At 44.3% G+C, this 24,750-nt stretch overlaps 2 protein-coding genes and 1 pseudogene across 2 annotated transcripts; 1 reads left to right on the plus strand and 2 right to left on the minus strand.

Annotated features, from left to right (window-relative positions):
- Positions 1-9,166: 9,166 nt before the first annotated feature.
- LOC147016692 (uncharacterized) lies at positions 9,167-11,344 on the minus strand. The gene is made up of 2 exons (XM_085845620.1): positions 9,998-11,344; positions 9,167-9,946 (listed from the first exon to the last, which is right to left on the minus strand). Exon 2 carries the CDS (start codon positions 9,877-9,879, stop codon positions 9,277-9,279), a length of 603 nt encoding a protein of 200 aa, XP_085701746.1. The 5' UTR covers positions 9,880-9,946; positions 9,998-11,344; the 3' UTR covers positions 9,167-9,276.
- A 289-nt stretch (positions 11,345-11,633) lies between these two features.
- Positions 11,634-16,864, minus strand: ATP5F1D (ATP synthase F1 subunit delta). The gene is made up of 4 exons (XM_085845621.1): positions 16,534-16,864; positions 13,331-13,484; positions 12,369-12,457; positions 11,634-11,893 (listed from the first exon to the last, which is right to left on the minus strand). The coding sequence occupies exons 1-4, from the start codon at positions 16,675-16,677 to the stop codon at positions 11,771-11,773; spliced, it is 510 nt and encodes a 169-aa protein (XP_085701747.1). The 5' UTR covers positions 16,678-16,864; the 3' UTR covers positions 11,634-11,770.
- Positions 16,865-22,534: 5,670 nt separating this feature from the next.
- LOC147016694 (uncharacterized) lies at positions 22,535-24,508 on the plus strand (annotated as a pseudogene).
- The last annotated feature ends 242 nt before the right edge of the window (positions 24,509-24,750 follow it).

A 24,750-nucleotide genomic window follows, 5' to 3' on the forward strand; every position in this document is an offset into this window, starting at 1 on the left:
CGTTTTGTTTGGTTTTGGGTCGAGATGTTTGTGAAGTTTCATTATCTGGTCTCATTGGTGATCCCGGAAAGCCCACTAAAAGTGAAGGAAAGGGTCGAGGTGGTCAAAGTGGAGAGAGCTTGGACGAGGATGGATTGCAATATCGCGAGCTGGTCGAGAGAGGGGGAATGAAACTGAAACCTTCAAAATCCATTCACTATCATTGTACAAATCTCTCATTCTGGGCCAAGATCATTACATTGGCATTACCATTCTGACTTTTTGTTAATTAGGGTACCCAGTCAGGACTGTGTAACCTATTGTTTTTCTTCTGTTTATTTCTTATTCTTTTTCCGCCAGCAATTTGCGGGTTCTTTCGCTTTAAAAATCATTTTCTCAGGAACGGTAAGTCCGATCGACACGAAATTTTCACCATAGTATGTATCTTTTTTGATAGCAAACTTAATTGATAATTGTGATGTCATAGGTCACGTGGTACGGGCGCCATTTTGAAAAAAAACGATAAACTTGACCTCTGTATCTGAAACCGTGCAATGGAAATTTTTTTTCACTTCATACATTTTAATGAACTCCCCATCCGAAACACGAGTGATTTTTCGTGACGTCATCAGTGAAGCGGTATCCCGGTGAAAATTCGTCACGTATAATGCTGCATAGGAAAAATCTGAAATTTCTTGATCCTCATCGACACAACAATTGACTGTCGAAAAAATATATTATGACGTCATCGGTGACTTGGTTTGGCAGCCATCTTGTTGTTAATTTTTTTTTTTTTTTAAATCTTCTCCAGAACAGCTGGACAGATTGAGGCGAAACTTTACACACACATTCCCCATGACGTCCTTTTTCAAGTTTAATTTATTATTGATAGGTCACATGGTTTGGTGGCCATCTTGAATTTACCCAAAAACCTTCAAACATCTTCTCCAGAACAGCTGGTCAGATCAAGGGGAAACTTCATATTATAAGTATTGCTCAGGAGTAGTGAATATAAGTTTGTTAATTTCGAATTGATAGGTCGCATGGTTTGGCAGCCATGTTGGATTTAAGAAAATATTAAATAATGTTTTCTCTGGAACCACATAACCTATCGAAGCGAAACTTGGCCACTATAATCTACCCCCATGCCTGCATATACGTTAAAAGTCACATGGTTTGGCGGCCGTCTTGGATAGAAAAACGCACCTTGTCTGATAAACACGAAACTTCACAAACGTGTTCCACTACAAGATTGGAAGCAGAATATAAATTTATGATGTCATTGATCACCTGGTTTGTCAGCCATATTGGATTGAAAATTATTAAATTTTAAAAATCTTCTCCAGAACGGCTGGACAGATTGAGGCAAAAATTCACACACTTTCCCCAAGACATCCTTTCACAAGTTTGTTAATTTCTCATTGATAGATCACATGGTTTGGCGGTCATATTGAATTTACCCAAAAGCCTTCAAACATCTTCTCCAGAACGGCTCGACAGATCAAGGGGAAACTTCACAAACATATTGCACACGAGCAGTGAATATAAGTTTGTTAATTTCTAATTGATCGGTCACATGGTTTGGCAGCCATGTTGGATTGAAGGATAAATATTAATTAATGTTTACTCTGCAACCGCTACTTCTATATATGCGAAACTTCACAATTATAATTTAGCCGACATGTGAAACGTGGGTTTAAAGTTTCAACCCGATCAGCCACACGGTTTGGCAGCCAGAATTATTTAATTATTTGAATCTGAGAACTTTTAGGTTTTTGTTTTTTTCCAGAAGACTCACCTGGCTGCACCTGAATGCGTTTGAGAGTATAGGAATAGCAATTCAATTGATACCGACAATGTCTCCAGTAAAAAGGGCTAACTGCATATGTAATAAATAGATTGAACACTGCTACCCAGTTCGTAACTCGTCTGTCCCGCACTGTATCGAAGCAGGGCTGCATTTGTATCACCCTTAAATAATGTTTTCTCTGGAACCACTTATCCTATCGAAGGGAAACTTTGCGACGATCATATAAGTATCACGTTGTATCAAAGGCGGACTTCTGGGTACCCGGTCATCACTGCCAGCAGTTATAAAATGGCAGTTATAGTTATTCTTATTATTATAATTGCATTTTTCCACAAGTAACTTGCTTTTGGCCCTTGATGGTGGAAATCAATGTTTTGTTTTGGGGGTTTTTTGCAAGAGTTGAGCTCAAGGAACATGCTGAACAATATTGAAACGTTAATGCAATTATATGGGGCCGTCCATATATTATGTAATGTACTTTTGGGGGGGGGGCAATTTTAGCACACCCCTGCATCAAGGCTTCTCCATGGTGAGTAGAACAAAGTAAAATTAGTTTGTGAATATTCACCATGAATATTTTTTGAACAATCAAACTTGGAAGGAAAAATTAAAGCGGTGAGCTGCAGAACTGGATTTAAAGAAATGAAGCCAAACTCTTCGCCTTGGTTTCATAAAACTCGAAAAAAAAGGAAATGCCCAGTATTTCACAGATTATGTAATGTTGTGATCACTGGTCCACCCTCTCATCATGTGTGTGTGTCCACATAATATATGGATGGCCCAAATGAAACTGGCAAAAGTGAGCTACCCGTAGGTTGATAAAGGGGGAATGTAGGCCCAGAAATGATCAGCGGAAGTAGGTCATGATGTTATGGGATTGGTGAAGATTTTTCATGCATTACATGGTAGGCCATGTTAAAATGAACACAAGTCAGTTTCTTCTCTGCCACCAACCACCATGCTCTTCTTTGTCCCTCCTTCCACTCTGAATGTATCTGCAACTAGAACGGCACGTGGTAGAGCGCATACCTCTGCCAGACTCAACAGTTTACATTTTATATCCCACTGATTGGTCGGATCTGCGCCGGACTTGAACCAAAATCGAATCGGCTTGTTCTCGTGACCAACCCAACTAATCAAGTTTTGCCATCATTCATCCACAACTTTTTGAAACGTGCTACATATTGTTTTTAGCCCTATCACTCAATGGTGAAGAATCATTTAAACTCGACATAATTTGACGTCACGACATGCCTCCACCCACATTAAGGCTTTGCTTACTCTAACTTTGACCTAAAATCTCAATATCTAATCTGCACATATGTATCATGATACATGCACTTACTTTAGTTCAAATCCTTAACGTGATAACATTTTTACCTGACCTTTAACCCAAAAAATCTAATTGGTTCATCTTTACATATACAGTACTTGAACAGCTGAAGGGATTTAAACCAAACTTTGTACAAGTATCATATTGTTACGAATTTCCGCCTGCCCGGCGTGCGAACAACCGCGTTAACTAATAGCGGCCGGTTCGCCCACTGAACGAGCAATTCAGTCGTGACTTTCTGGAACAACGCCAGAAACCAGACACGGGTGGGTTTTTAATACCACCATGGCCCAGTCCGTATTCTACCCGCACGAAATAGGGTCAATCGCCGAATATCGATATACCTAAGTACCCGTGCAGGTAACCTTCCGAGGGACCGTACCTCAGCAAAGGCCTGCTTGGACACGAACCGCTTAAGCAGTCCGTTCCGTTCTGGGATAAACGAGCGGGTATTATCGCCGGACCCGATTCTATTTAAAAACCAACTAATATTCCGCAATACAAGATGGCATTTCAATGGGGGAAAAAATAACGTGACGAACGGGTTAACATTCACACAAGCACATTTATTTACTACACAGATGCACATATACAAACAATCATGCAGTCAATGGAGGAAGGGGATAAGACACGAGCAAGGTAAAAACACGACAGCCGACTATAAGCAATTATACATATATCAATGTACAGTCACTTACACAGTTTTACTTTGCAAGACATGGTGCCACAACATTCGTTCAAAGAAAAGCAGGAAAGACCCCATCAAAGGCAATGGGGTCAGACTGGACCTCTTGGGTCTTTATGGCGTGGGACTTGGCAGACCGAACGAGTCCCACGAGACCGTTGCAGGTTACCTGCACCTTCGTAGTCACTGGCTTGAGCGACCCGCGATGCTCCTTCCCCACGGCAGCTAGCGTAGCCGCGGTTGAGCCCAGGCCCTGCTCAGCGGCCGGCGAGCTCTCTCCACACGAGCGCGCGGTTTGCGCGACACAGCAGGTAAGGCTGCTCCTCCAGCTCGCGTTTCTTTCGCGACTCCCGGACCTCAGCCGACTGGCTGCTCCCAGCTCCCCACTCGGACACGAGCCCCGATCTTCACCCAGCTCCGGCAGAAGCAGCCCAGGTCCTTCCGCGGCGTCCAGCGGTCGCGACAGCTCCAGCAACCACCGAGAGAGAGAACAAACGCCCAAGAGAGAGAGACAGAGAGACAGAGAGACAGAGAGACAGAGAGACAGAGAGACAGAGAGACAGAGAGAGAGAGAAAAAAAAAACGAGAAAACGAACACTCCGTGCGCCCGTTTTATTACTCACGCTGCGCCCTCCGCTCTCGCCCCGCCCTCCCTCTTGCCCCACCCTCCTTCCAGAACTTGCGGGAACCTTCCCGAACGAAGCGTTTTCCCGCCAAATCGGGGGCACTTCCTCGCCGCTGTGGTTGTCTTCTTCCACACGCCAGGCGGAATTCACCGTGGTGGCGCCATTTGTCCGGGGGAGGGGGGAAACGGGGGCCGCCTGCTTTCCCTCGACGAAGGCCAGGCCTCTCGCAACCGTGTGCCGAGGTGGTAACGCGATGGTGTGGTTATGAGGGTTGTGGTTAAGGTGATCAGGGTAGCGTGGTTTGTTGAGGCACATGTGGTTGTGGTGGTAGAAGGACGGTGGGTCTGAAGCGGTTGTTTGAGAGCGATGTTGGTGGTAGTGGTCCAAAATAACGACTGGAAGAAAAATGGTTATCTCAAAGATCACAGCCCTGTGACACGAATAATTCCCATTAAACAATGGTGGGGAAATCTAACTGAACACAGACTTGTCGATCTAACTGAACCAAGGACCTTGATGGTGTTCTGCAAATTTCCACAGCCGTAACAATATGTTTACCTTCATGTGACCTCTGACCTTGGACCTCTTGATGCTGAAATCTAATCAGTTCATCTTTGCATCTAATATATAAAGCTCATTCATTCTAACTACTCATTGACAGGCTAACTGGAATTAATGTTCAGTACCTTTCAGGTGACGAAGAAATCTGAAATTGTGTGTGCTGGCACACATCGAAGCCCAGACCTCAAAAAAAAACAAAAAAAATCACAACCGTTGGAAAGTGACCATAAATCTATCTACAAATAAGTGTGTATGTCAACATCTCCTCCACAACTCCAAAATCATTAAACTTTTGTAAGCATACAAAGAAAACTCCAAGGAAGTGCAGAACGGAAAATTGGGTGTTTGGGTTAATTAAAACAAACCTTTTGCAAGATAATTAACGGCCTTAATGAATTATATCCTTTATTAGGTGCATCCTCAGTCACGGCTCTCGATGGAGTCTTAAGGCCCATCTGAGGTAACCTCGCTAGGGTCTAAAGCCGCCATGTTTTCTGGCCTGAAGCCACCATGTTTTCTGGCCTGCTCAACCATGCCATTATTTGGAACAGGCTGCAACGATTTCTTCACGATGAAGTGTTTTTTTTTTCTCTTTCCTCACTCGTATTGAATGCCTGTTCATCATAGCTCTGAATTGCTGTAAACATTGCTTTTGTAAGTGCTATAGTTTTCAAATTAGGAGCTTGGAGCGATTTCATTCATTATATGATACGATTTTCCACGATCTACTCTCATGCACTAAAGTATGTCATCAAAATATTATTTCGGCTTTGAGGATCTGATATTGTCCGGACTAAATAAGTGTCAATCTTGAGTGAAATCTGATAATTAAAAAAAAAACAAGTCATAACTAAGCTTATATACCTATTTACTTCAAGCAAGCAAGGCTGTGGTCCTTTCTCCTCCATATCAAACGGAAGACCAAGAAGGAACCCAAAGAAGTAAAGAGCAAAGATCGAGTCATGAGGGGGAACCTGGATAGGATTCGGGTTTCAGCCACTACTCCAGCCCTCAAACCCATACAGGTGCAGCCAAGTGAGCCTTACAGAAAATTTTCTGCAAAAGTTCACTTCTCTTTGGAGAGATAGGTAACAAAAGAGAGGAAAGCCAGAATTAGAATGAATAAAGAGAATGATGAAAAAAAAAGGGAAAACAAACATGTCAGAAAGAACCTGGACAGGTAGAATTCAGCAGTTACTTCCTTGGCTCAAACACAGAAACATGTACATCATCCATCCACAAATATAATAAATACATACACAAGAAAATGTGAAATTTCCAAAGCATTAAACTTTTTCTTCTGTTTGGAGAATATTGAGTGAACAAAAAAAATTAAGCAGCTTCATGATTTAATGCATTCACTGTGAGACCACAAGTCCTGTCCCCCAGAGAGACTGCTTATCCAGAACTGTGTCTATTTTTGGAGGTTTCATGAGGTGCTCCACAGGAGATCAAAACAAATCTGGTGAAAAATGGACGTTTTAAAATAAAGTTATAACGTTTGTGTGGACCCCGAACCGATGTACCATGTGACACATGCACAAATGAGCAGGCAAGATGGCAGATTATCTGCAATGTTTATTTCACGGGTGATTAAACTTTGCGATGTCTCCAGGGTTGTTCTACATTAAACAGCAGCTCTTTTGTGGATAAAGTCATTTGAACGAATTCATTTAATTTCGTTACCTGCTGCGGGCACGGTGAAGACCGGCCGGCTTTAAAGTTAAAGGGATCCAAGATGATATGCAGCCACAGCCTGTCGAGCCGTTCCTTATCAACCATTTAATTGGAATGCTGGCTTGAGTGCTTAAGCCACCTGCCAAGCCCTCCACAGTCGATAGTGGTACAGTTTGTGTCCTGATCGGGATGTAATCAGCAGCTGCTCCAAGATGGAGGTACATTATTTACAAAGATGATATGGTTTATCTTTGTGAGCTTCAAAGCAAAATATATTTGATAACACCCGATTTCCGAGCTGTTTGACGTATAAACCTGTTTTCTAAATTAGAGCCAAAAAAAATTTCCACCCATCACATGACAATTAGCAGCTGTTTATAAAGATTAATGTTTACGCACATCTCTGAAACATCTATAATGCAATTTTATTTTTATAATTTCATTAATTAAATTCCCCCAAAACAAGGGGGAAAGCTCCTCTGTGTTTCTAGGTTATATACAGAATACTGCAGTCAGTAATCACTCTGACTCCAAACTGCCAATTCCTGAAGAATTGCCAATATCGGCTACGCACGAATACCGTGTGTGTGTGTGTGTGTGTGTGTGTGTGTGTGTGTGTGTGTGTGTGTGTGTGTGTGTGTGTGTGTGTGTGTGTGTGTGTGTGTTCACAAAGCATGGCATGTACTCTGCTAACTCCCCTTCCCCGTCTGTCCGTGTGTAAATGATGACCATGTTGAGGTGGGAAATTGAAACTCGCAAAAAGCTTGGATTGTCAGGTCAGGTGAGGTATGGGAGCATGTGCCAGAACAGCGCGTCGCTGCGTCCACTTTCCGCCGGTACTCCAGGGGCCTCCGTCTTGCCTTCCCCCAGGCAGATGCCAGGCCCATCCCCATCTCCTTGAGATGATGGTCAACCTGCTGCAACCACGAGGCACGTGGTCGGCCCATTGGCCTCCTCCACTCACGAGACTCCCTCGCTGAGAGAATCTGGTGAGCAGGATCAGCGTCAGGAAAACGAGCCACATGTCCATACAGCTGCAACTAAGGCTCACAGACCATGCAGGTAACAAATGTCATCCAAGTCTCTCTCAGCAACCGCTCGTTGGACACAAAATCTGACCAGCGATAGCCAAGGATTCTCTGAAGAGACCTGGTACCAAAGGAATTAAGTCTCTGTCTCAGATCCTTGGTCAGAGTCCAAGTCTCGCATCCATAGAGCAAGACTGGAAGCACCAAGGACCTGAAGACTCGGACTTTCGTCCTCTCGCACAGGTACCGGCAAGTGCCACACCCCATTGTATTGTGGGTTACCAAATATTTATGGAATGGGTGAGAGTAGCAGAAGGTGTTGTTGTTCTTCTTTCGGCTGCTCCCGTTAGGGGTCGCCACAGCGGATCATCCGTTATGATCCGCATACTGATTTGGCACAAGTTTACGCTGGATGCCCTTCCTGATGCAACCCTGGTCGCCTCTTACGACACAGGGAATAAGGATTGGGTTTCACCATGATTCTAGGCTGCCCTACACCCTCTCAGAGCACAGCCCAGCACAGAGTACCCGTCCTGAAGCGATCCTCCAACCCAAGCCTCCAAGTAGCCGGATTACAGGCGCACGCCACTACGCCCGGTGAGAGTAGCAGAAGGTAAGGGATGTAAATTAGAGAAGAGACCATCTTTATATAGCCAAAATGGTGGGGCTTTTGACCTCAGCCCTTCTTTCATCTTTCTCAACACTCTCCTCCATTTTTTTGCTCTTATTTTTCCTTCACTATGAAATGACCACTACTGCAATCTGATATCATGGTATATTCACAGTCATGTACAAAGTTGGAGACAACAAAAATAACATTGACTGGGTAAAAAAAACAAGCAGGAAAATTGGAAAGCAAAGACCATCACCTGCATGATTGAGGGAAAACAGAACAGGTGTAGCTGTAAGATGGTATGCATTGGCAGCTTGGTGCCCAGATGGGAAATACACTTAAACCACCTCAAAGCAGTTCCATAAAAGGGATAAAAGCAACAGATTTGCTGAGATTGAAGGACATGTTCCATTTATTTGACAAGATCCAAACAACTACACACCAGCAGTGATACTTTTGCGGGCCGGGCGTCGGCGACGAGCACGACCGCTAGATGGAGCCGAAGAGTCGACTCTGCCAATCACCCGGAATTTAGATCGTACTTCTTTGGAAAACTCCGAAGAGTACGGGTCCCTTATCGGACCGTGAAGTGACAATATTTCTACCACATGGTACAGGGTTATTTGCCAATTTTCAAAATACCTATATATCCACGTGGTGATTTACCGAGTCTCCACAATCTCGACGGCACTCGTACGGAACGAGCTGCTAGCGTACTCGAACCGTGTGTGACCCGAGCGGATGGTCACCGAGATGTTGGTCCCAAATGTCCCCTTACGGTGGCACAACGGCCTTGCTAATTTTCCAACACGCAGCACGCTAAGCCAATGGAGGAAAGGACACGAACGAGCTGATTCATTTCACAAATGAGGACATTTATTAAACAATAGGGAAATGAGGGGAACACGTAAGGGCAGGGTTATCCGACCATAAGAAATGCAGTCAATGTACAAGCAAAAAGCACTTAACAGTTGCTACTTATCCTGCGCTTGGACCTGTCCACCTCATGTGGTCTTCGGCGATCCGGATCGACGGGACTCGAACCCGCAACACGATGCCACTCCAAGCACCAGGGACGGAGGAAAAGCATCGGACGCCAGGTGGACGAGACGAGGGACGACCCGAGCACTGCCAAGCCGACCAGACCAGACGAGTCGATCTCCAGCACCTCAAACCTGATCACTGCCAAGCCGACCAGACCAGACGAGTCGATCTCCGGCACCTCAAACCCGATCGCTGCCAAGCCGCCAGACGAGTCGATCTCCGGCACCTCAAACCCGATCGCTGCCAAGCCGACCAGACGAGATGAGTCGATCTCCGGCACCTCAAACCCGATCAGACCAGACGAGTCGATCTCTGGCACCTCAAACCCGATCGCTGCCAAGCCGCCAGATGAGTCGATCTCCGGCACCTCAAACCCGATCGCTGCCAAGCCGACCAGACCAGACGAGTCAATCTCCGGCACCTCAAACCCGATCGCTGCCAAGCCGACCAGACCAGACGAGTCGATCTCCGGCACCTCAAACCCGATCGCCCAACCCTGACGCTGTTTCCAAGCCCCTGGCATTCTTTATATTGCATTTCTCCTGCGGGCTGGGGTGTCATGGGAAGGATCGCCGTCTGAGACGTCTCGCCTCCCATTGGTCGAGAGGCTGTGGGAAAGTTTGCACTCTGAGACGTCTCGCCTCCCATTGGTCCAGGGTTCATGAGAAAGTCGATGTCCGAGACGTCTCACGCCTCCCATTGGTCGGGGTTCGTGAGAAAGTCTATGTCTGAGACATCTCGCCTCTCCTTGGTCGCGGGGAACATTCCATCTCTCTGGGGCGGAGTTGGAGCTCTGATGGCCGAGGAAACTCCGCCCACGTACGTGGTCGAACGCACGTAGACAATGGCGTTGGTGTGAGGAAGCGAGGTGAAGGCGTGTTGTTGTAAATGAATCTCCGCAGCGCACACACGTAATTCCCTTTAGACACAGGTAGGGGGCCCTAATTATAAATACACACACACTTACCGATATAACTGTTCTATAGGGACCCTGGCTGTTTTGTGCGATGGGTTCCAGATTCGTAACAATACAGCTGTTATTAATGTTGTTTTGTGTGCAGCCTGTGGCTGCTGGTTGCATCATTTTCTGGAAGCATGGTTGTGCCGCTGATGTAGTGCCCCTGTTACCAGTAAGCTGGAACTCATTTTGCTGACCTCGGAAGGATGACAAGCTGTCAAGCCACAGGCTCAAACTAAAGACACCAAGATCTTCAGCCAGCCACCTTAACCGTTAAACCAACACGAGGCTTTGTGATTAATGGGGGCTGGGGGGATAATATATGTGTGGAGTAATCGGCAAAAGGGTATGATATTTCAAAGTATCGCTCTTCATGATTGTCCAGAGCATCATAAATAAGGAACAAGACTGCCATGGCACTCCAGCCACCTCTGGGAGAGAGAATTTCATTGCTGGCAACGTGTTGAGAGCAGAACATGTCAGACTGTGTTGAATGCTTGTGATTATATCCAGGGAGATTGTGGTTGGGGAGGATGGCCGAGAGGTACACACACTCATTTGAGCCATCGAACCTGGGTTTGTCTATAGTTGGGTTGGGATTCAATCATTGCAGTATTTCAGGCAGGGCGATTCATCAATGGACGTTAAACTGGGCATCCCATCTGCCACCATTAGTTGGATATTAAAGATCCCATGGTATCCTTCACAAAGCTATCACTGGCACCATGAACAAATTCAAAATTCCTGCCTGAACCTCCAGAGGGTGTTGTATCAGCGGGACATCCGTGCCCAAAGCCAATGACACTACTTACATGACAGTCAACAATACTATTCACATCAATGTGCAACATATGAAAGAATGGAGATGGATTTGACCTCTTGCTTGGGATTTATGACCTCCTCCAGCCATTGCTGAGAAAAGTGGCAGCAAGTCCAGAATCACCATGTCTGCTGCTGTAGTTCAGCACAACCGAAACAAACCTTTCCCATCCTTTTTCTCTGGGCTAAATTACAAGACAGAAGCCCAAAAGCAAAGCTTCAATATTCTACAATTGGAGGTTGTGAACAAAGCAAAAACGAGTTTACCAACCAGTATTACTCTGTTTGCAGATTTAAATAAATAAAGACCGAGCTCAAAGGGACCGATCGACTGCAGAGCAGCTATGAACAACTAAAGCATTTCACACTTCTGTCCAACACTGAGGAAATGTAATTTGCCAAACAGTAGCGGTTGACCTCATTTATCCCCAAACACTCCATGAATAGCCATTTGAATTACTTTCCTCCTTTACTCGGTCAGCAAACTGCCCAATCAGGAATGAAGAACCAATTGGTGTTTTTTTATTTATTATTATTATTACTACATGACTGATTTAACACAATAAACAGAACATATCCTCAAAATATGAGAAGTTGCAAAAGCCTTGAAGGCAATAGGATTTCAGGAAAGAAAAGATCACTCAAGAGCTTTCATCAACACTTCCAGGGTTTCGACCGTTATCCGCGCCTCAGCTTGGTTCGGGCCAGGCTGTGCAGCTTGGAGCTCTGCCTGTGCCTTCTCTAAGCAGCTCTTTGCTGTCTGTGAACATAGAACAGAGACCATGGTGAGGTTGCGGAAGTTTAAAAATTTCTCTCCACCTGTCATGACCACTTCCATTCAGTCATATAGGGGAGGGGGAGGGGGAGGGGGGAGGGGGCTTCACTCGGAAAATCCTCCCTTTCACTCCTCACCAAAAGGCTTCACCTTCAATCTCAGATCATCCCCCATCTGCAATCATGATCTAATATGTACCCCCATTAACCCTCATCAAGCCCACCACTTTCCAAGTTCCCAGTTTTCCCTTCCTGAGTTTCTAGCTGTACCCATTTTGTTCACCCCCTGTATCCTCCCCTCACCCTCATTCATTATTTCTCAGTCTCCCTTTATTTTGTCCCTCATCCCTGTTGTTGGTGTGTTCCCCACCCCCCCTCCTCTGCACTGTTCCTTTTGTTCAAACTCCTCTATGAGCCTCAACATTGTATACCAAAAATAAAGCAAGGGAGTCGAGACCAACCTGCACGTCAAAGTACTCCAATGGGTAAGCTTCTTCAGCAAGCAGCTGGACAGAGGAGTCAGCATTAACAGAGAGAGAACCGCTGCTTACTGTGCAGGAAGGAAGGACATGGAGAGGAAGCAGTTTGTGCCAAGCTTCACAAACTCAAGTTTGTTTTATTTGTTCAAAACGGTATCAAATCGATGAGGTGCCGGTCGGTAGCTTGAAAACAAAGAAACAAACAAATAAAACAATGTCACCCGCAGGGTGACCCGTATCTTGCCAAAAGGTGACCACGTGTGACTTCTTTAAGGTCACACTGAGGTGAACAGAGCTGCTATCCACCAGGAGCGACTCCTTGAGGAATATCTGCCTACGAGAGATTCTGATGAGAATCGTTCTACAGAGTAACCATGAAAAATATGCTTTTGCCTCATAACGTCACCAAATGACGTCATAATGTCTCAAGCTTGACATATCTAGAAAGCACTCATCGAGGTGTTCAATTTGAGGTATGACACGATATGGTTCCTAAAACTTGAAAATTTGACCTTGGGGTCAAATATGTTTGACCTCAGGCGCTAACCATGAAGGTCAAGGCCAATCGCCACCAAAAATTAATCAGCTGAGCGCCAGACCATGAACTATATTCCCATGAAGTTTGAAGACGATCCGATCAAAATTACTCAAAAAATAAGGGTTTCGTCGACTTCCCTGATTTGCGACAAAGTGACCTTGACCTTTGACCTTGACCTTCAAAATTTTGCGCACTGAAAGGGACCTCTATAGGCCTCTGATATGCGAAGTTACAAAAATTTCCAATGATAACTGTGCTCTGCAGAATTTTTTATACGTGATTACAGACAAACAAAAAAAAAAAAAACCATACAAGCTGACTAACATATCTTGCAAAAACTTCGTTTTGGCAAGATAACAATGGCTCAACAAACCAGAGGAAGAATAGCAAATTGGCAATGACATACCAAAGAACTTGTTAGCAGAACCATCATGCATGTGAACCAAGACAACTCCAGGTTTTAACACAGCAAGGGTCGGGACGTGATGTGGCAATACACCAAAGCTGCCCGTGAGAGTCGGCACATCCACCTGCTTTACGTCGGCAGCTTCAAAAAACACCTGTGAATGAAAATGAAAACGAGCATTCGTGTCAATTGTAAAGAGATATTTGCACACAAAATAGTTTAAATTGAAGTTAATAAAATAATGCAATGAGAGAGTTCAGAGGAACACATTACCTCCATGCTGTCTTGAGAAACAAGAACATGGGTGAGGTCTACAAGCGGCAAATTTGATTGATGGTGATGCCGTAAAATGTCGTAATATCAAGTACTGCTAAATGCAAGCATTTTGAAAGTGTACTGATGTTGAAGTTTATAATTCAATTGAAATAAAAAATCTTTTTCGCCGCCGTTGATGAGGCTTCTTTTTACACCACCTTATTGACCACGTTACGTTAGTTCTTCGTTCCTGTGGTTTGTCCTTTATAACAGGAAGTTTCCTGTTGGAAATGATTTTCTATTTTGTTTGACTGCCAGGCAGGCAGGCAGGCAGAGTAAAAACATTATCTCACTCCTCTCTACGCATGAGCGATCGGGATGAATTCAGGGACAAAATCCTGTTCAGCTGCAGGTTCGTTTTCCGATTAGTGTTCAAAATATAACATTCAATTGAAATCAAGTTGTTCCTTGATCACAAACCGACATTTGTGGACGGATGGACAGACAATTGCTTGACCCCGGTTTTCGCTTCGCGTCTGCGGTGTAAATATCACAGAACATGGTAAAACGAGCCGTTTGAGAAGAACAGTACTTGCATGCAAAGTGCACATTGTATACGGGCTCTTCAGCTAGCTACACCTAATAATAAAAATACGACCACTGGACCGGTAGCTTAATCCAGGCCCTGGCCTAATGTAACCAAAATTTGGTAGCATTGCGGGTCTGGAGAAGATTTTTGAGGGAATTTACTAAGTCTGCCATTTTGAGTTACTTAAAGTCACATGACCAGAAGAAGCTTTGTAATCCCCGTCATGAGCGGAATGTTGATGCCAAATTTCAGCCGGATCGGCCCAGCCAGCGGTTTCGCCGGAGAAGTCGAAATAAGAGACGGACAGACAGAACACGATGACAATACCTTATCTGGACTTACAATTCCAGATAAGCTAAAATATGAGTTCCCTTCAGAGGAACTTTAACTCAGGAGATCAGTTATAACTATTAGCTCATCAAAGCCTGTTCCAGTATTGCCAACCTATGGTTGTTTGCCCATGCTCTAAATGTCCTTTTAAATGCTGAGTGGCAAGCAAGGCAGCAGCAAATACCATTTTTAGGAAGTATGTGGTATAGGTATGGATACAGTATTCAGCTTGGCGGTTCAAACCCCACCCGAGTGGGTGGGGGAGGTGGTGGAAATGGGGGATCAGTGATCAAGCAAGACAAGCCATGAACACTGCCACAGCTGGGAACTCGAGGGGGAGCACTCGGTAGAGTGCAAAACCTCCGCCGCCAATACTGAGAGGTCACTCAAGTGAACCTGATATCCTATTCATTCAATTTGACGTCAACAGTGCTCACAGAGTTATAGTTTGCAACTTTCCCTTTTACTTTTACATACTCAATTCATTCGTCATAACTAGATTCCTTGAGACAGAAATTGATTTTACGTGGGCATATCCACCTGAAGTTCCAAAATCAGCCACAATTATAATTTCGGCATGTTTTTTTGTTGGAAATCACTTATAACATGTAGAAATGCAAAAAAATAATAATAATCGAAATTTTGTTGAAAAAAAAAGTTGCAAATTTTTTTTTTCTCTAACAATTTTCTTTGGGGTGGGGGGGGGTTGGAAATCACTTAAAACATGTAGAAATACAAAAAAAAATTCAAATATTTTTTTCAAATTGGCCGCCATAGCGGCCATATTGGATTTTGGACCAATTCCAAAATCTAATGGCATGATCCTTAGACCATACCTAATCCCCCCACCAAGTTTCGTCGAAATCCGTCGAGGAGTTTTTCCGTAATACTGTTCACAAACAAACAAACAAACAAACAAACAGAAAGGGGTGAAAACAGTAACCTCCGATCTTCGATGGCGGAGGTTAATTACTCTGAGTATTCCAATGCAGGATGCGAGAGAAGCAGCCTTCATAAGTTGCCTCGGGATAAGGTTCTATCACACACTGGTCCACCGGTCTCCAAAGCCAGTCGCCGACTGGGCGTCCGACGTCGTGCAAAGTCCCCTCTCGGTCCACCTGAGCTTCCAACCACTTACAAAGCCTTCATCTGCAGTCTGATGGAGGACTGCTCTCCCCTCTAGGCTGGTGCTCCCGCCTCACACCGAGCTCGACATCACGCTGTGGAAACCAAGGCTTTGAGGATCATTGGTATCTCCCACAATGAAGCCGAGTCTTTGGGTAGCTCACCCTCACACCTCAGGTCAGTGGTCAGTGGTAGGCAGGTCAGTGGTCTGTCTTTACCTTGCCCCACCCCCCACTCTGTCTGTGTGTCCCCCTATATTTCTTCTGTTAAAACCGCCAAAATCAAGAATCACTGCTCACCTTCACTCTCATTCCTATTTTTCCCACCTCTGGGACAAACTCCCACGTACTCTTCAATCCCACTCCTCCCTCCAGTTCTTCAAAACAGCTGTTCACCACTATCTCATATCTTCCCCCATCCAAAACCTTCATCTTAATTACCCCCGTTAACCCACCTCCTTAAAATTCCCCGTTTTCCTTCCTGAAAGTTCCTGTAGTCCCATCTCGTTTGCCCCACTCCATCCCCTATTGTCTTTGTTCCCCACTATTGTCCCTCCCTCTCCCGACCCTCTTGTCTCCAGCCTTGTCATATGTTCTGTGTATTAGCTCTTACATGAGCCTCGGCATGGTATAAAAAATTTTTAATATACATCTGCGCCGTAGGTCTGTCTGTACAAGTGCTCAGGATAGTCACCTCTACAAGTACAACAGCCGCTCCCAAGAATACAAAGCACATTCAGGTGGCAGTTGATGGTCGAGCCAGAAATACAATTCAGACGAGACAGGCCAAAGGTAAATGTGACTAAACTACTTCAGAGTTATGAGCAACAAGAGCAGTACCTACCTATCATCATCGACATAGGCCCAGATTAGCTTGATCGCAAGGCCTATATGCCCATCCAAACCTGCTGGGGAGAAGAGAAGGTCAGAGCCATTCCGGCGGCACCCGAGGCTCTCGGAGCCGCTTCTGCAGCCAAGCGGCGACAGGAAGCAGCGATGAAGGCGCGAGCGGTGAGGCAGCGGGAAGCGCGAGCGGCGAGGCACGCCATGTAGTCGGGAAAGGTGAGCGAGCAGAGGATTCGTCAAGCTCAGATCAGAGAGCGTCCAGCCGCACACGAATCCCCACTTCCGGTGGCTCGGAGAACTCAATGTAACATGCTTTGCAATCAAATCTTCTTTACTTTCCACTTTTGAGAGGGTTATTGGAATAAACTTAGGAATCACGCTTGAGGTGCAGGCACACACGTAAAAAAAGACAATATAATAAAGCCCTGCTCATAATTGCAACAGCTTTTACACCGCCAAAATAGCAACAGCTTTTACACCGCCAAAATAACAACACCTTTCACACCACGAAAATCGCAACAGCTTTTACACCGCCAAAATAGCACCAGCTTTTACACCGCCAAAATAACAACAGCTTTTACACCGCCAAAATAACAACAGCTTTTACACCGCCAAAATAACAGCTTTTACACCGCCAAAATAGCAACAACTTTTACACCGCCAAAATAACAACAGCTTTTACACCGCCAAAATAGCACCAGCTTTTACACCGCCAAAATAACAACAGCTTTTACACCGCCAAAATAACAACAGCTTTTACACCGCCAAAATAGCAACAACTTTTACACCGCCAAAATAACAACAGCTTTTACACCGCCAAAATAGCAACAACTTTTACACCGCCAAAATAACAACAGCTTTTACACCGCCAAAATAGCAACAAATTTTACACCACCAAAATAGGACCAGCTTTTACACCGCCAAAATAACAGCTTTTACACCGCCAAAATAACAGCTTTTACACCGCCAAAATAGCAACAACTTTTACACCGCCAAAATAACAACAGCTTTTACACCGCCAAAATAGCACCAGCTTTTACACCGCCAAAATAACAACAGCTTTTACACCGCCAAAATAACAACAGCTTTTACACCGCCAAAATAGCAACAACTTTTACACCGCCAAAATAACAACAGCTTTTACACCGCCAAAATAGCAACAACTTTTACACCGCCAAAATAACAACAGCTTTTACACCGCCAAAATAGCAACAACTTTTACACCGCCAAAATAGCAACAACTTTTACACCGCCAAAATAGGACCAGCTTTTACACCGCCAAAATAACAACAGCTTTTACACCGCCAAAATAGCAACAACTTTTACACCGCCACAATAACAACAGCTTTTACACCGCCAAAATAGCACCAGCTTTTACACCGCCAAAATAACAACAGCTTTTACACCGCCAAAATAACAACAGCTTTTACACCGCCAAAATAGCACCAGCTTTTACACCGCCAAAATAACAACAGCTTTTACACCGCCAAAATAGCACCAGCTTTTACACCGCCAAAATAACAACAGCTTTTACACCGCCAAAATAACAACAGCTTTTACACCGCCAAAATAACAACAGCTTTTACACCGCCAAAATAGCACCAGCTTTTACACCGCCAAAATAACAACAGCTTTTACACCGCCAAAATAGCACCAGCTTTTACACCGCCAAAATAACAACAGCTTTTACACCACCAAAATAGCAACAACCTTTACACCGCCAAATAGCAACAACCTTTACACCGTTAAAATAGCAACAACCTTTACACCGCCAAATAGCAACAACCTTTACACCTGCAAAAATATAATCAGGATTTCAAAAGAAAAGTAAGGGAAGAAATAAATGTTTTATAGGGCATGGAAAATAGCTCAGATAAAAAGTTACCTCAGGTGAAGCTTGAACTCGTACTCTATCGCAGCGAGTCATTCATAACAACATTAAACTAAACCAATGTCACCCTGCCTTGCCAAAAGGTGACCACGTGTGACTTCTTTAAGGTCACACTGAGGTGAACAGAGCTGCTATCCACCAGGAGGGACTCCTTGAGGAATATCTGCCTACAAGAGATTCCGATGAGAATCGTTCTACAGAGTAACCATGAAAAATATGCTTTTGCCTCATAACGTCACCAAATGACGTCATAATGTCTCAAGCTTGACATATCTAGAAAGCACTCATCGAGGTGTTCAATTTGAGGTACTACACGATATGGTTCCTAAAACTTGAAAATTTGACCTTGGGGTCAATATGTTTGACCTCAGGCGCTAACCATGAAGGTCAAGGCCGATCACCACCAAAAATTAATCAGCTGAGCGCCAGACCATGAACTATATTCCCATGAAGTTTGAAGACGATCTGATCAAAATTACTCAAAAAATAAGGGTTTCGTCGACTCCCCTGATTTGCGACAAAGTGACCTTGACCTTTGACCTTGACCTTTGACCTTGACCTTAAAAATTTTGTGCACTGAAAGGGACCTCTATAGGCCTCTGATATGCGAAGTTACAAAAATTTCCAATGATAACTGTGCTCTGCAGAATTTTTTATTCGTGATTACAGACAAACAAACAAACAAAAAAAACAAAAACATACAAGCTGACTAACATATCTTGCAAAAACTTCGTTTTGGCAAGATAATGAAGTTTTCATTCTTTCGGCTAAAATAAGATTTTTTATTCTTCGTCCAAGTAAATGACGTTTCTCGCTACGAGAATCTCATTCGAGTTTCTATCCGTACACCGTCTGTCGTTATTTGGAATCATAGGAGGTGAATAGACAGAACACTGTTCGCCTTGCTAGCCTCCTTCTGGGGGTGTTATTGTTATTAAGAGCTCTCCAAAATAACTTTTTTTATTTCATTCAATCATCACAGTGTGATGTCACATCGATTAACATGAAATACACAAACAATGACTTTGAACATTGTCAAATTTATTTCCCTTTACATGCGATGTCATGTGCGTTTCTTCTTTTTGTTGTTTATTGACATCACTGACCCCTTGGTTCATAGCAGTGAAGGGTCTTAACATGATGTTTCCTGGTTTGTGTTTTACTTCTGTAAAATAAGGCACTTTGGGGGAGACTTTGCCATTTCAAATCGTGCATCAATGGAGACACTATACTCGTCTTGTGGGGGGGAGACATTGCAGACAGATGTACCTGGGCCCCTCCCCCTCGACTTTGGTTATTCTCCAATCTCTGGATGTCCAATTTGGAGTAGGGGTTCCAAACACTTGAGCAATATTCCACATGAGGTCAAATCTGACTGGGCTAGGCATTTGTAGGAAGCTTCTCTGAAGGATATAGGGAGCTCACTGGTGTTGTGGCAAACAAATCCCAGTTGCTGGTTTGCCTTTTTGTACACATGGTCGAGACTCGTGGAAGTACTAGGACACAGAACAAATCAAGACAACAACATAACAGGAAACAGCAGGAGAAAGGGGAAACGCCAAAAGCATTGCAGAGGGAGAAGGTATACGGAGATGGACGAACAAGGGATGCAGGTAATGATGAGGGTTAGGGGAGAACTTAAGTGGTGGACAAGATGGGTACATTAGTAAAATTTGGGGATGGTGCGGTTGGTTTAACGAGTGTGGACAACCGTCATTCAAAGAAAAATGTAGGGTTGGATCCACATGATCATTTCTTGTGATGATCTCGACCTGGTTTACATACTTTAGGAGAAACATCCCAACGTCCTTTGTTCATGAAAACAAAACAAAAAAAGAAATCGCATCCATGTCCGAAGGAAGCGGTTCAGTTTGGTATTTTTAATTTGAAATAGGTAAAGCCGAGAAACAAAAAAACTGTTTAGAATTACCCTTTATAACCTACTAGACGACCCGTGAACCCATTGGGTTCCCGTTGTGACAGCGGTTTATAAAAAAATCATTTAAAAAAAAAAAAAAGAATACCCCAGAGTACTATACCGCTGAGGTTGTTTGCATTAATCAAATAATCCTGAAGAGTACTTGACTGAATCAGGATCGATTTTTTAATAATTTTTTTCGTTGCCCGATTTGTACGAAACTTGATATTGCGTGTCAATGTAAAAACAAACGGAGAAAAGGAAGTCAAAGAAATTATTGTGCATAATCTTCTAAACACAATTTTATTTATTAATGAACACAAGTATCAGATCAAAATGGCGATGTTTATTTTATGCTTAAAAATAAATCGTTCTTTGTCTATACTAAATGTTTGAGATTTTTAAATAAATCATATCAAGAAAAAAAAAGATAGCTCCAGCGAGCTATACCGTGGAGGTTGTTTGCATTGATCAAATACTCCTGAAGAGGACTTGACTGAATGGGGAATTGATTTTTTAATAATTTTTTTCGTTGCCCGATTTGAACAAAACTTGATACTGCACACCGCAGGAGAATGGTGAGTAAGGTGGGCTGAAAATTTTTGCACTGTCGTGTACCATTTGGCTGTATTTCAGGAACATACATACATATATATATATATATATATATATATATATATATATATATATTGTTGCGGAACTGGCCCTTTGTTTGTTATTAAATATAGGATTAGCCCAGATCCCCCATTAAATGCATGTTTAGCCAGGTTGTTCGGTAAATGGACGCTACATTGTGTCGGGAGGTGAAAGAGGCTGTTCATTGTTCGTACATTGGTGGTGGATCGAGAGGTTCTTCTTCTTCCTTGCTCTCTCCGGACAATAGTCCCCACCCAGCGCTGAGAGGGGGAGTGGCCTAGAGAAGGAAGTGAAACTGAAGGGAGGAGCCAGTGGGCTTCGAGACGAGCGAGCGAAGGAAAGGCAGTGGTGGATCTGCCGGGAGAGAAGCGGAACCTGAGCGCGCCGAGTCTGCAATCGGCAGTGGTGAAACTGAGCGCCGAGGTGGGGCGCGATCAGCTTTCATGAGGAGCACATCGACAGGTTCATCCGGAGTCCAGTGAGGAAGCCTCTGACTGTCCCTACTCACCTCATGGCTCGATGACGTCTTGGAATCCCATGAACCCGGCCTGCGGAGCCCAACACCACGATTTGGCCTTGTCTAGTGAACAGGCCAGGCCTGGACTTGTATGCTAGACCTTGTGAAAAGCCAGCTGGAGCATACCACCGTGGATCTTTCGCTCTGGAGCAGTCGACCTCGCGGTGTCTGAATGCACTGAGGCTGCATGCATGAGGGCTGCGACACATGGACGAGCGCCATTTTTCCACGCGACGTGCTCGAGCTTGGGGCTCGAATCCGTGGACATCGGCTTGTCATGAGCCACATTCGTGCTTTTGACACTTTCCTCTCGTCCATGAAACATCACCAAGTACTCTGTGTCTTGTCTGCATGCTGTCCATGTCTTGTCAGCATGTCGTTTAAGGTTTATCTCGTTAGGGTCCCCTTCGAAATCCGTAATCCGTAGCTCCCTAGTTAAGAACGGGTTATAGATTAATTATAACATTGTCGTGAATGTTTTGCTTGTGTTGTGTTTCCCCGATGTGTCCCCAATAAATCTGGCTGATTCGTATGAAGTTGCCGCTTTGAATTAATTTGTGCCACGCCGAGGAACGATCCGCTCGATTTGGATATAAAAACCAAAATGGTTACAGACTGACAGAATTCGCTCTGTCTCTGACAAAACCAGTCTGTAACCGGGGTCTATTTCCCCAACTGGTAAGGTCCAGGGGTACGTTGGTATTGCGATTCGAGACACGTGACCCGAGGCCTGTGCCAAACCAGCTGGCGTTATAACCCCGGAGACGGCGGTGGTGAGGGTTGCGCCGAATATGTAACATTTGGCTGTCGAGAGTAGGGTGCGAAAACCCAAACTGGTTACGGACAGTGATTGACGCACTCGTCCGAATTTTCCCCCACCACGGAATCCTTAACACTGATGTCAGGAGTGGGATGAGAATCCCTCTACCTCAAAAGATTTGCAGGACACCGATTCAGCAACATCTGGTGTCGTTCGCACCTTGAGCATTGGTTACGAGAGGCGCGCAAAAAAAAAAAAAACGACGCTCGCAAATTCCAAATTTGCTTTCATTTTATTTTGAGCGGATCGGGTGTAAAACTTCGAAAATAGAAAGAAAAATGGAGTCGCAAAATGGCGGCGCGGCTCCACCTCAGCACGACACGAAGCGGGAGTGAGCTAATAATAGCGCAACGAACCGCACAGCACGAAGAAAACGTTCTCACCGACCGGTTCGAACCACGTGGACACGGCATGCGCCATAGCAAACGAAGCAGGACGACAAGGCGTACATTGGCGAGATTCATACACGATTGTCAGATGCCTTGGAACATGTGGTGTGTGGTGAGAATTATATCGAGGAGTTGCAGATTAAGTTGGACGAGGCACAACGGCACGCAGACGAGGTTCAGGAAAATTACGTGCATGGGGAGTCACAACAATTGGCCGATGCACAGGAACGAATTCGGGAGCAGGAAAAGGACTTAGCCAACACAGGCGTGGAACTACGTGGAGAAAGGATTAAAGTAGAGTGGTTTACCCATGATTTGATGGGAAAGTTAAGACAGGTCAAGGAACTACAGGGAGAAATAAGGAAAGTAGAGTGGAGTACCCATAAGCTGGAACAAGGGAAGAGTGAACTGAACAAAAGACTAGAGGAGGAGCAAATTCGTAACTCCCGGGATAGGAAGAGCTTGGAAGAAGACTGGAAAACAAAGCGAGAAAAGGAAAAATGGGAACACGATTTGGAATTGAAACAACTGAAGGAAGAGGTAAGAACAGGCAATCAGGTAAGAGAAAGCCTCGAACAGAAGATAAAAAGAGGAGAGAAATATCAGGAGCAAAGGAAGGAGGAATTGTTGGAAAAGTCAAGACAGTTCGAAGAACTACAGGGAGAAATGAGGAAAGTATAGTGGAGTACCCATGAGTTGGAACAGGAGAAAAGAGTACTGAACGAAAGAATAGAGGAAGAGCAAATTAGTAACTTCCAGGATAGGAAGGACTTGGAAGAAGAATGGAAAACAAAGCTGGAAAAGGAAAAACAGGAACACGATTTGGAATCGGAACAACTGAAGGAAGAGGTAAGATCAGGCAATCAGATAAGGGAGAGCTGAGAACAGGAGATAAAAAGAGGAGAGAAAAATCTGGAGAAAAGGAAGGAAGAATTGTTGGAAAAGTCAGAACAGCTTTGGAATTCGGAGTGCAGGGGAAATGTACTGGCACATAAACTGGAAATTAACGAGGAATATGGAAAGAGAATGGACGAATTGAGGAAGGAAGCATGCGAAAGAGGTGTGGAGATGAGTAAGAAATTAGGGGAAATAGCTTCTGAGTTACAGAAACACCAAAATAAAGAGAGGGAATTACAAAACGAGCTGAGGATGTTAAGAGAGGAAAGAAAGAGAACGGAGAATGAAATGTTAAGGAACCACACTGTGCAGATCGAACAGTTGGAAGCCAAAGCAAGGTTGGAGTACGCGGAGATGGTGAAAGAACAACGAATGAAGCAGGAAAGGGAAATTGACCAATTGAGAGAGACGACGAGATTGGAGAATGAAGAACAAGAGAGACAGTCGGAGAGGAAACAAAAAGAAGGACAAGAACAACTAAAGGAGAAAGCAAGGTTGAAGTACGCGGAGATAGTGAAAGAACGACGAATGAAACAGGAAAAGGAAATCAAGCAATTGAAAGAAACAACGAGATTGGAGAATGAAGAACATGAGAGATGGTGGGATAGAAAACAAAAAGAAAACAAATTTGAAATTGACCAACTAAAGGAGAGAGCAAGGTTGGAGTGCTTGGAGATGGTGAAAGAACAACGAATGAAGCAGGAAAGGGAAATTGACAAATTGAGAGAGACGACGAGGTTGGAGAAGGAAGAACAAGAGAGACGGTGGGAGAGGAAACAAAAAGAAGGACAAGAACAACTAAAGGAGAAAGCAAGGTTGAAGTACGTGGAGATAGTGAAAGAACGACGAATGAAACAGGAAAAGGAAATCAACCAATTGAAAGAAACGACGAGATTGGAGAATGAAGAACATGAGAGACGGTGGGATAGAAAACAAAAAGAAACGAATTTGAAATTGACTAATTAAAGGAGAGAGCAAAGTTGAAGTCCACGGAGATGGAAAAACTCCGGAAAGATAACGAACAATTAAAAAGGCTCGGAGAGGAAGAACGACTCAAATGGAAAGGAAAATGGAGCCAGGAAGTAGGACAGCACAATAATATGGGATGTGTGGCATCACCACAGGGAGGAATGTTAGTGGTGCGGGACTCGATTGACATCACTCGTCGGATGACACCACAATTAGAGCAAACACTGGTGAAGGAGACA

This window comes from Eptatretus burgeri, chromosome 11 (assembly GCF_056783735.1).
Source record: "Eptatretus burgeri isolate ZD-2024b chromosome 11, Ebu_testis_v1, whole genome shotgun sequence".
Classification (NCBI taxonomy): Eukaryota; Metazoa; Chordata; class Myxini; order Myxiniformes; family Myxinidae; genus Eptatretus; species Eptatretus burgeri.

Coding starts and splice junctions, on each gene's coding strand:
- ATP5F1D (XM_085845621.1), bottom strand. CDS start 16,677: ATGGCGTGCCTCGCCGCTCGCGCTTCCCGCTGCCTCACCGCTCGCGCC. Junction 13,485..16,533: donor CCTTCTCTTCTCCCCAGCAG/GTTTGGATGGGC, acceptor TTTCATTCACAG/GTGTTTTTTGAAGCTGCCGA. Junction 11,894..12,368: donor TGGAGTACTTTGACGTGCAG/GTTGGTCTCGAC, acceptor CTATGTTCACAG/ACAGCAAAGAGCTGCTTAGA.
- LOC147016692 (XM_085845620.1), bottom strand. CDS start 9,879: ATGCCAGGGGCTTGGAAACAGCGTCAGGGTTGGGCGATCGGGTTTGAG.